This window comes from Nicotiana tabacum, chromosome 17, assembly GCF_000715075.1.
Source record: "Nicotiana tabacum cultivar K326 chromosome 17, ASM71507v2, whole genome shotgun sequence".
In the NCBI taxonomy this organism is placed as follows: domain Eukaryota; kingdom Viridiplantae; phylum Streptophyta; class Magnoliopsida; order Solanales; family Solanaceae; genus Nicotiana; species Nicotiana tabacum.
In genome coordinates, this window is record NC_134096.1 from 50921724 (window position 1) to 50934143 (window position 12420).

The 12420-nt window shown below is 43.1% G+C and overlaps 1 protein-coding gene across 1 annotated transcript; it reads right to left on the reverse strand.

The window, feature by feature from the left end:
- Nucleotides 1-9420: 9420 nt before the first annotated feature.
- LOC142171545 (uncharacterized) lies at nucleotides 9421-10707 on the reverse strand. The gene is made up of 2 exons (XM_075234288.1): nucleotides 10293-10707; nucleotides 9421-9987 (listed from the first exon to the last, which is right to left on the reverse strand). Exons 1-2 carry the CDS (start codon nucleotides 10506-10508, stop codon nucleotides 9775-9777), a joined length of 429 nt encoding a protein of 142 aa, XP_075090389.1. The 5' UTR covers nucleotides 10509-10707; the 3' UTR covers nucleotides 9421-9774.
- Between the last annotated feature and the right edge of the window lie 1713 nt (nucleotides 10708-12420).

The following is a 12420-nucleotide window of genomic DNA, read 5'->3' on the forward strand; positions in this document are numbered from 1 at the left end:
TCTTTAATTAGTGTTGACTTATTGTTATGTTTCAGTTCCGCCTTATATACTCAGTACATTATTCGTACTGACGTCCTTTTGATGGGGACGCTACATTCATGCATGCAGGTATAGATAATCAGTTTGACAAGCCCTCATAGTAGACGAGGTCAGCATTCAGCGAAGGATCGGTAAGACTCTACCTCATTCAGAGTGCAGCCGAATCTATAAGTTATCGTGTTAGAGTTTTGCTACAGACTTATGGGTAGGACGGTACCCTGTCCCAATTGATGTCGAATAATCTTAGAGGCTTTGTAGACATAGGTTCATTTTGTACAGTATGTCAGAGGTTGTGACGGCCCATATGTATTCATGTTTTAAGAGAGATGGTCCATTCATACAGTGCTCTCCCACTTACAGTTGTACATTATGAGTGGTGGCCATGTGGGCTCATGATAGTTACAAAAGGAATGAGTCCAGTTAACTCGACCTATGGATGTTCTAGTCTTGGTTGAACGATCATGAGTTACAGAGTGGTTCGCTCGGGCCAGCAAGACATCGGGTGCCAGCCACACCTCCCCAGGTTTGAGGTGTGACAAGGATAGTCGTCAATTTTGGTTCAACTTCTTTTATGTCAGAACCGAGTACGTCGTGACCAATGTTGACATCTTTCTTGAGGCTTGGAACTATACTCTTAAGTATCTTGGTCTCTTTCTCGTATTTGGTCCTGAATTTTGACTTCTCACTTTCTTCTTTTGCAGCCAAGACTTCGCCTCCTCATATGGACATATTTCTGAATGGTCGAACGACTCCTCCCTTATATCGTAGGGATTCGTTAATGGACAAGTTTTTTCAAGAAGTTCGGGCTCGCTCTCCCCTCGACTGGTAATTTCCCTTTTACCATCAGTGTCTTCGTTGATTTTACCTTCGCTGATTTTTCATTTTCCTGTTTTTTCTTAGCTTCGGCCAGGGGGTCTATGAGGAGGTCAAGAGCTCTCGCTCCCTCGTTCCAGAAGAGGAAAGACTACTTCGTCCTCGGTTCTGACCTTGCTTCGACTGCAACTGATCCTAGCTTTGTTCCAGCCCGTCTTGTTATTGCGTCCGAATTTGTCCCTACTTTGCCCTTGGAGACTTCGGCTTCTCCCTTATGTTCTCTTATTGACGAGGACGACAAACCTTTGCCTAGCGATGGAGATTTGATGCCTCATAAGAAGAGGGCCGTGGACGTCGGGGGAAAGAAGCCGACGACAGTCGATGTGGGAGATTATGGCATTGTCCTACGACAAATGGCCACAGTGTATATCGGGGAGAGCCCAGAGGCAAGTCCCAAGGCCTTTTTTTGGAGGATACAAATGTGCATCCTACGGGGGATGCGACCGAAGGCGTGGTGAGCAATGAAGGCCCTGTTCTTCCGAGACGTAAAGAGGCCTCGTCTTCCGGGGTTACGACAGACGTTCCTTCTTCGACTGATGATAGAGGGAAGGTTGTCGTTGAGGAGGATGTTGGACCCAATTCCGACATGGATGTAGACGAGTTGAGGATGATCGGCAAGGGGCTTACTCAAGTGAGGTTGGAAGGGGGTTCAAGGACTATTACGATCCCGATGGATCGTAATCTTCTTGTGGACACCGAAAAGATTATCTCCTCCCTTGTCCCTATTTGTTATGAGATTGAGGGTACGACCCTCAAGACTATAGATGACATCACCCTGTCAAATAACATTGGTGGTCTCACCCTTCGGGTAAGTATATTTGCTCTAAGTTATTTTCCTTAGGTTTTGTTCTTTCGTAGTCTCTAACTTCCTTCATTCGTTTTATAGACGGTCGTCTTAGAGATTGAAAGTCCTCGTAGGGAGCAGAGACGTAAAGATATCTATGTGAAGTTGAAGGGCAAGTACTTCAGATGCCTTGAGAAGTACTGGGAGCTTTGGTGCCGCTTCGTGAAGGTGACGATGTGTGCCAACTGAGGGAGGACTTGAAGGTAAGAGATAAGGAGTTGGTGCGGGTAGTGGGGAAGTGCAGCGTCTTAGAAAAGACGTTGAGGATCAAAGAGGAAGAGCTTGAGCTTAGTAGGGGGGTCGAAGCCCAGTGCAGTGATCTCCAAGCTCAGGAAGTCTTGTTGCGAGACCGGCTTGAGGAATGTCAGTTTAAGGTGGAGGATCTTAGTGGCGAGGTCACTGAGAAGCAAGAGGATCTAGAGAAGGAGGAGTCTGTGCGGTCGGAGGCTTTGAGGAAGGTGGAGTCCCTTGAGGTGGTGATCTAGACTCTCTGTTCCGAGCGATAAAATGATTTAACGACGGCAAGTCTCAAAGAAGAGCGGATCGATGAAAGGATTGGGTAGTTAGAGAAAGAGACCGTTGATCTCTACGACCGAGTTGCTGCTCTAGAGGCCGAGAAGGCCCAATTACTGACACAACCGTCCTATTCCCATGCTTTAGAATATCCCAATAATCCTCAGGATTTATATGAGGAATATATTCATGTTGAGGCCCAGTTAGATGTCTTTCGAGATTTACATGCGGCAGGATCCATTTCTGAGGTTTCCTTCGAAGATGTTCACGTTAAGGCTCGTGCAACTCGAGTTGCTTGTGGATATAATCCCACTACGCTTGAGGCCGATGAGGAGGAAGGGGACGAGAGTGTAAACCGGCTTGAGGAGAACGCCCGGTACGATACCGCTTACCTTGAGGGTGAAGATGGCGATGGCGATGGTGAGTGTATTGGTGGTCAGGGTGGTGATGCCATTGGAGGTCAAGCTTGCGAGGGCATTGAATGTCGTAATGGTGACGACCAATAGTTTTCTTTTTGAATTTTTATGTATATTTGTCGGTATCTTCATGAGCCTTTGTAAACAGTTAAGTGTGAAATATCAAAGTTGTTCCTTGCATCTTCTTCCATTCATGTGGTTTGTTTTCTATACTTGTATATATTTTTTGCTTTCGATGTTTGCTCGTTTAGCTCTGGTCCTTCTTATAGTTTTTATCTTTTCTGTGGCCTTGGAGCTGAATGTTATAGGTCGCGTGAATTTCTTTGTTGAGGTGTGGCCGAGGGCCAATGGGTGTTTGTTCGAACGTGGTCGAACATAACCTTCCATTAAATCGAGGACGAGGGCCGGTAGGTGCTTGTTCGAGCTTCGCCAAACATAACCTTTCGTTAAGTTGCGGACAAGGGTCGGTAGGTGTTTCATCGAGTGAGGTCGAACATAACCTTTTGTTAAATCGCGGCTGAGGACCGATAGGTGTTTGTTCGAGATTAGTCAAATATAACCTTTTTGTTAAGTCCCGGTCGAGGACCGATAGGTGTTTGATCGAGCGGGGTCGAACATAACCTTTCATTAAATCGCGGTCGAGGGCCGGTAGGTATTTATTCGAGCTTAGTCAAACATAACCTTTTGTTAAGTCCCCGCCGATGGGGGATATGTGTTTGATCGAGTGGGGTCGAACATAACCTTTTGTTAAATCGCGGTCGAGGGTCGGTAGGTGTTTGTTCGAGCGAGGTAGAGCATAACTTTTCATTAAATAATGACCGAGGGCCGGTAGGTTTTTGTTCGAGAAAGGTCGAACATAACATTTCGTTAAATCCCAGTCAAGAGCCGGTTGGTGTTTGTTCGAGCGAGGTCGAACATAACCTTAATACAAAAAGGGTGTCCTGATAAACGTAAGTTTCTTATTGCTTTGACATTGTTTCTTTGGTTACATACTTGGATAAAATCACATATTTCAATTGTTGGCTAGCGTTCCAGTCCCAGTCTACATAGTCCCTTTATTGGTTGACTTGGAGAGTATTCAAAAATCGAGCAATGAAACAGTAACAACGATCCTACCCTCGCGTACTTTGACTCAAAGTGTTCCCTTCGCTGCCTCGTTAAAAAAACCCTTGAGAAAACCCAAATGGGACAAAACTCAAGTGAGGAAAAAAGAATACGACTTGGGGGACGCTTTTTCTCTCAGAAGTTGAAGTTTTTTAGGTGGCTGATGTTCCAGTTGTTTGGTAGTAGTTTTACTTCCATTGTCTCTAGTTGGAATGAACCCTTGTTCGCTTTGGCTGTGATTTTGTACGGACCATCCCAATTCATTCCCAGCTTGCCTCCCCTAGGTCTTTGCTCGCTTGAGTTTTGGATTTCAGTACGTAGTCCCCAACTTTAAGTGGCTGGACCTTTCCTTTCTTGTTGTAATAGCGTTCTGCTTGTTATTTTTGGGCAACCATTCTTATGTGCGCCATATCTCTTTGTTCCTCAATTTCGTCGAGTTCCTGCCTTCTGCTCTCATCGTTACTCATGCCATTTTCGTGGGAGTACCTTAGGCTGGGTTCTCTAACCTCGACTGGTATTACTGCCTCGGTCCCATAGACCAAAGTGTAGGGCGTCTCTCCTGTGCCCGTCTTCGGAGTTGTTCGATAGGCCCATAATACTCTTGGTAGTATTTCTGGCCATAATCCTTTGGCGTCTTCGATCTTTTTATTTATGATGTTTAGTATGGACTTATTGAATGATTTTTCTTGCTTGTTACCCGCTGGCTGAAATGGGGTTGAGAGTACCCTCTTGATATGCCATTTTTCAAAGAACTCGACAGTTTTCTTTCTTGTAAACTAGGGTCCGTTGTCACAACTGATTTCCTTGAGTATGCCAAATCGGCTGATGATGTTTCTCCATATAAAGGTGATTATCTCATGTTCCCATTGGGTAAATGCTCCTGCTTCCACCCATTTAGAGAAATAGTCAGTTAAAACCCAAAGGAATCGTACATTACCTCGCCATGGTGGGAGGGGCCATACAATGTCCATTCCCCATTTGATGAATGGCCAAGGAGAGGTGACTGAGTGGAGGTGTTCTCCTGCTTGGTGAATCATTAAGGCGTACTTTTGGCACTGTTCGCATTTCCTCACGAAGTCTACGACGTCCTTTTTCATGGTCGGTCGATAGTATCCCGCCCGTATGGGGCATCTGGCCAGTGCTCGATTGCCGGAGTGAGCACTACAATAGCCTTCATGGACTTCTTCGAGAATGCGCTGGGTTTGGTTCGGGCCCAAACATTTCGCTAGAGGGCCGCCATAAGTCCTCTTTTATAGGTCACTATGGAAGAGACTGTATCTAGCCGTCTGCATTCTTAATTTGGCTTCTTTTTTGTCGCCTGGGAGTGTGTCGTCCTGCAAATATATGATAATATGATTGCGCCAGTCCCAAGTTAAGTTTATGGTTTTTACCTCGATTTGGTCTAGAGATGAGTTGAGGAGATGGACTACGCTTTTATCTCTGATTGTGATGCTTCTGGTAGTTGCGGCTAGTTTGGTGAGGCCATCGGCTTCGGCATTCTACGCTCGTGGGATCTGATCGAGATGGCATTCGTCAAACTCAGGCAATTGCTTGTAGATTTTGATCTGGTATTTTTGCAACCTTTGTTCCTTGATTTGGAAAGTCCCTATGACTTAGTTGACTACGAGTTGGGAGTCACAATGGAGTTTCAACCGTTTCACCCCATACTTGAGTACTAGCCTCAACCCTGTAATTACGACATCATATTCGGCCTCCTTGCTAGTGATATCCAGGCACCTTATGGACTCGAGAATTACTTTTCCTGAAGAGACCTAGAGTATGAGTCCTAGTCCGGACCCTGATGCGTTGGATGTGCCATTGGTGTATAGGACCCAGAGATTATGTGTTTGGAGGGAAGCATGGACGGCTTCTCTTCCTATTTCAGGCATTATTTTTGCACCGAAGTCAGCGACGAAGTCGGCGAGCACTTGTGACTTTATCGTCGTTCGCGGCTGGTATATGATATCATGCTCGCTTAGCTCGATGGCTCATTTGACCAGCCTTCTCGACAGCTCGGGTTTATGCAAAATGCTCCTTAGGGGGAAGGTTACCGAGTTGGGGTGGCATTGGAAATAAGGTCCAAGATTTCGTGAAGCTACGACCAAGGCCAGAGTCAATTTTTCGAGGTGCGGGTACCTAGTCTCGGCATCGACGAGTTTTTTCTAATATAATAGATGGGAGATTTCATACCTTTATTTTTGCAGATCAAGACTATGCTTACCACTACCTCAAAGACGGCTAGATAGACGAAGAGTTTCTCTCCCAGTTCGGGTTTTGAATGTAGAGGCGGAGATGATAGGTATGCCTTCAGTTCTCGCAAAGCCTGGATGCACTCGGGATTCCATTTGAGGCCATTGTCCTTCTTGAGTATACCAAAACAATTTGTGGCATCTATCCGACGACCACAAGATGAACCTTGACAGGGCAGCGATTCGACTAGTCAACCTTTGGACTTATTTTTTGGTGGTTAAGAGTTCTGGTATCCCCTCAATAGCTTTGATTTGATCTAGGTTGACCTCGATCCCTCACTGCGACCTCAGTAGCATTCCCGAGATGTGCGTTGTTCCCCTTGTATGCTTAATATTCCCCATGATATTGGGAATTTAATTACTTTGTATAGGCTGGAGAGGATGGCTCACATGGTAGTCCCACTATGGCGTTGTACGCAGTGGTCTGGTCCATGATGTGGAATGTCGTCTCCAAAGTCACACCACCGGCCAAGACGAGGAGTGTAATCCCGGATGTCTGCTCAACTGCATTATTAATACCAGTTAGTGTGATGCAGCGCGACACTATCTTATCCTCGAGTCTCATTTGGGTAAGGTCTCAGGGATGGATAATACATGCGACACTTCACCATGGTGTGTTTGACATCGGTATCTAAAATGCATAAAGTAATAATGAGGGCATCATTATTAGGAAACGTCAAACGTCGGCATACGACTCGTCGAAGATGATACTTTTTTCGAGTCTATCATACCATTCGCGGGTGATGGACTGCTTGAGTTGTGAGTGGTGGTGAACTTCACGCCATTGATAGAGGCGTCATCGCCGCAACAAATGATCATGTTGATCGTACGAGTTGGCGATGATAACTTTGGTGGGCCTCGATATTCACGTCCTCTAGCAAAGTTGGTTCTCCCCTTATCTCTTAACAACTCTTTGAGGTACCCTTGTTGTAACATGTTTATGATTTCTTGTCTGAGGGCAATGCAATCTTCTATTTTGTGCCCACGTTCCTGGTGGAACTCACAGAGGGCGTCAGATTTTCTGGTGTTCGGGTCTGATCTCATCTTCGGCGGCCACTTCACCTTTGTTTCGAGTTTCTTAAGAGCGTAGACAATTTCTATAGGTGACACACAAAAATTGTGAGCAGATAATAAGATAGGCATATCTCTTTCTTTCCGGTGAGTCTATGTCCTTGTCCTGGATGGGCCTTCTTCATAGCGCGGGGGGGGGGGGGGGAGGGAGGGGAGGGGGAGGGCATCCTGATGTATGGTTGGTGTCGTTCCCTGTTGGATCGCGAAACTGGGTGGTCTCTTCTGGGGTTGTCTCTTCGTTCTTTTCTAGATTCGGCTTGTACTGATATTAGACGGTGAGTTGGTCCATTGAGGTCATCCTCATCTGCTCAGACCTCGGCACAAGAAGCATTATGGATTTCGTCCCAAGTGGTTGGAGGATACTTCATCAATCGACTCAACAGTTTTCTAGTTGCTCTTGAACCATCTCTACTCAGCCCATTCTGGAAAGCTACATTCGCCATCCCTTCGGATAAGTTTGGCAGAGTCATCCTTACTCTGTTGAACCGGGCAAGGAAGTCCATTAGTCTCTTTCCCAAGTACTGCTTAATAGCGAATATGTCGTTTACTCTTGCTTCTGCCTTCTTGGCTCTGGCATGGGCGGTTACGAACTTGTTGGCCATTTCCTCGAAAGTTTCTATAGATCGGGCTAGTAGCTGCGAATACCATGTTAATGCTCCTCCCGTAAGGGTTTCGCCGAACTTCTTCAGCAAAATAGAGGACATTTGTTCCTTGGCAAGGTCGTTGCCTTTCAAGACGGTGCCGTAGTGAGTCACATGATCCTCAAGATTGGTCGTTCCGTCGTATATCTTGAGGTAGGGCGCATTTTGAAGGTCTTCGGTATGGCATGCGGGGCTGCATCATCATTGTACGACTGCTCTATAAACCTGTCGGCATCCCTTTTTGGCAACAACTTAGGAGCGCCCGGTATCTTGTCAACTCGTTCTTGGTGTTCTTTCATCTGGTCTCTTAGTGCTTTATTTTCATTCTCCATTTCATCCATCCTCTTTAGAATGGCAACAAGGGCACTATCACCTGCATTATTAGTAATGTTGTGAGTTATGCCTACCGTAGGAGGGTTTGGTCGGTTGCACTACACGTCTGTTTATTGCATCATGCAAGCTCTTGCAGTTTCTCCTAAAGTAGGTTTGTTGAGGACGCTCGCTAGCGTGTCGGTCAGCCATGCTTCGAGGTATTTTTTCACAACTGGGGGTGTCCCTTCTTCTGCAGATGTGGAGGCCCTGTTTCCACTGGGTTTTGTTATGTTACAGTGTGGGGGAGGCGAACTCTCTCGCCTAGGGGATGCGTTGGGCGTCACATCCTCGCCTACTGTTTTGTATCTTTCGTTGATAACATTCATGAGGTTGACTGGGAAGTCACTTGCTATTTTTGTCCTTTCTCCTTGCTATTTTTAACGTTACTGACTTGCGCTAATTGTAGATCTAGAGGAAACTAAGAATTCCCCACAGATGTCGTCAAATTGTTTGACCAAAAAATATAGATCTTGGTTAAACTAATTAAATTTATATAAATGAGAGTTAACTTTAGCTAACAATAATATCCTTAAGATGGAGTTCTTAAAGGGGTAATAAATACTACGTAGGTATATCTTGATAATAGCGTCAGCATATAGTCAATATTCAAGAAATTAAAAGCAATAATATAGCATTAAATAGTGATGAATAACAATAAATGACATTTAAGTAAATAGAATGAATAAGTCACCCAAAAAAGGATGAAATCAGTGAATGTTCTTTTTGACAATGATGAGTGATAGACAATCCTTTGAATATCTTAGTTATTCTCGGATCTAGTGGAAAAGTGTAGACAAGAATCTTAGTGAAAAAATGATGTTTGTAATGAAATCTGATTATCTCTCTCAAGTCAAAGTATATTTTTACAAATGAATATTACATGTCCCCTATCATTGTGTCTCTTTCTATTTATAGGGAACATGTTTTTAAAAACTTTAACACTACAAGTGAAGAGAATACTCACTAGAATATTCTCTTTTGTGTCCTATCTCGAAACTAGCCGCTATTGCTCTGTCAAGGGTGTCCGACCTCGGCTTTGATGACAACTCCTCGACTTCAGTCTTACTGACTCTTCGACCACAACCTTCGTTGATGATTAGACTACTTCTACGCGTGGCATCCCATGAATATTTTACCAATATCATTTCGATTAAAGATGGATTTTGATCCATACACTATCTACTACACCTTTTTTGTACGCAATACTAATGATTATTGACATGTATATCTAATGTGCTTGCAGCTGGACCGTAATATAATTAATCAAATAACATTAAAGATAATTCATGGAGTATAAATTTATTTCCAAAACCGCATTGTATTAGGCATAGGCAAACATACCACAGAACACGAGAGATACAAACGCAATTGCCATCCCCATCCATGACAGGAAGCAGGAAAGAATAGCAACTTGCTTGCTTCTTAAGGAAGCAGGGCATGGCCTTGTTGTATATACAGAAAAGTGGGAACACCATGCTTTATGACTAGCTATATATGTATCACTCGACTATCACTCGACTTGAACAACACACTCGTAATGAACGTTCACTCACACTCAGCGCACGCATAAAAAAGAAGGACTTCATAGACGACTCGAATCGTTCCACCTGCAGATCTCCAAGATGATGATAAAGATCGATGTAATTGAGACATCAATGCATCCCAGGGATCTTGTCCTTGATTTTCTCCATCATTCCCTTCTTCTCTCCTCCTTCAGTATGATCAGCAGCAGCAGCAGTAGTAGTAGTTTGTGCAGTCTGTTGATGATCACCTAATTCCTTCTTGTCATCAGTAGTTAATGTCTCCTTTATCTTCTCCTTTATTCCCTTCTTCTTCCTCCTCCCACCTTCCCCATCATCCTCCGACTGCATCGCCACAATATTATTCAAGTCAATAAATGGGGTAAAGGAAATATTTTAGTTAATTCCAAAAAGAATTACATGTTTCTATTTTAAACTTTAATTAAGCTTCTTATTATATCCTGAATGACATGAACTTATAATCATAGAAATGTCATTCCATTCCATGTTTAAAACAAAAGTTCTAAAGATATACCTTTGATATGTGTCTAGAGTTTTTATTTCTTTTGCAAACTTTGTGTCAGTCAAATGTTGTTATATAAAATGAAACGAAGGGAATACATAGACCTTAGGATTTAGAGAGAACTTACAGAGCTGGAACTAGAGCTGCCAGAACGACGAAGTTGTTGTTGCCCCTCATCATGGTGATGCTCGTGCTCTTTCTTCATAGCATCATGAGTTCCTGTAGCAGCAGGGGCGAACCCCATAGCAGTGCCTTGAGTACCAGTGCCCCCCATTTCATGAACACGGTTGCCATGTTCATCAACTAGCTGCATTTGGTTTTGGCTTGTACCATGTTGTGCCATTTCTTTACCTTATCAAGATGCTGAACGTAAAGAAGATTAAGAAAAACCACACTATATCTTTGTTTAATAGACTTGAATAAGCTTGATCTTTGTGATGGTGGAATTCGTTAACAAGAGTGTAGCCACTTATATAGGAAAAGCGAATACTCCAGAAGTAATGCAAGTGTCGACTGAAAAATGGAGCTGAGAATTTTAGGGTAAGAAGAGTGAGCAAGGAAGCGTAGAGTATTAGACAAGTGTGTGAATGGTCGGCAGGAGATTAAGATATATGGAAAACGACTTATATATAACTGATGAAAATTCTGAAACTTAAACAGAAGGTGACACTTCGCCGCGTTACACCGACCTCACTATACGGAAAGCACAAGATTGATTTTAGAATGGTGTACTCATAATTTTGGACTCTGATCTGAACTAGAGCAGTAGATTTACAGACCGTACGTTTGGATTATATTATTATAAATAGTTGATAAGCCCGAAGCGGTGAGAAACATAATAAATTGTTTAAATAAATATTTACGTGTTTGGATAGACGTGATGAAACTGATACTAAACAATTTATGTGTTTGATAGAAAAATGTTGATAAACTGTTATTTTGTTACAATGACTAAAATACCCTTAAAAACTTTACAAAATATTATAAATTAAAAAGTTTCTTTGTAAAGAAAATGATGAACAACGAAAATGGAATGAAGAGACAATTAAGAAATTTATTTTGAGAAAAATATTTGTGAATTAAAAAATATTATTAAGGATAAACTAGTAAAAGTTTTGTTCAAAATAAAAATGTTTATATGCTAAAAACACATAAGCTCGGGGTGACCAACTTATAACTTATGGCTATTTAGCTTATAAAGACTTTGGATATTTACCAAATGTAATAGCAAGACCACGGACCAGAGCCTCGACGGAACCTCACTCGACTCTCCAACTCATCATTCCATCATTATCCTTGAACTACACGCGACCTGATTCTCTTATAACCCAGGATATGTAGGCAGTCCAAACCAAAATCTAGTCACACGGCTCACTTTATCTTTGCCTGAAAACCTTTAATGTTTCCAAGCAAAGAGGGGCATGCTGTGAGCACTTAATTTTTTACCGTGTTTGAATATTTTCCGCTCCCGTCTTTCCGCGCGTGTCCCCACCATACCGGTCCCCCATGTCTTGTCCCCCCCTTATTTTTGTCCCCCATGTCTTGTCCCCCCATTATTGTTTGTCCCCCATGCCTTGTCCCCCACGTCTAAACCCCCCATTATTCTTGTCCCCATGCTTTGTCCCCCCATTACTTTTTGTCCCCCCATGCTTGTAGGAGGAAAAAATAGCCAAAAATCACTCCAAAAATACCTGAAGAACGGCCCTTTTCCAGCAAAAATTCGCTGCAAAAATAGCCAAAAGTGGACGAAAATCAGCAAGAAAAAAGCCATTTTCCAGCCGAAAATCACTCCAAAAACGGCTCCAAAAATACCTGAAAACAGCCCTTTTCCAGCAAAAAAAAAATCGCTGCAAAAATAGCCAAAAGGTGACGAAAATCAGCAAGAAAAAAAAACCATTTTTCCAGCCAAAGAATCAGTCCAAAAACCAGTAAAAATACACCAAACTCTAGCTCAAAATCAGCCACTTCTCTAAAAGTTTCGGCCGAGCTTTGAGGTTGCCGGTGAGGTTCCGTTCGAGGTCGACGGTGTTGGTTTCACATTTCATTCACTTAATAAGCGATTTGCTGCACAAGTTCTCTTATCAATATATTGAAAAGCTTTGATGTTCATTTTTAGCCTTATCTAGTCTCTTTTTAATGATTTCAAATATTTATAATACTTGCTTTAATTGCAAGTTACTGATTTCTGCTTGGGCACACTGATCTTGAATTGCTCACTTATTTTATTTTATCTGTGTCGTTTGGCTGCCTAATGC

Coding starts and splice junctions, on each gene's coding strand:
- LOC142171545 (XM_075234288.1), bottom strand. CDS start 10,508: ATGGCACAACATGGTACAAGCCAAAACCAAATGCAGCTAGTTGATGAA. Junction 9,988..10,292: donor GCAGCTCTAGTTCCAGCTCT/GTAAGTTCTCTC, acceptor GTGGCGATGCAG/TCGGAGGATGATGGGGAAGG.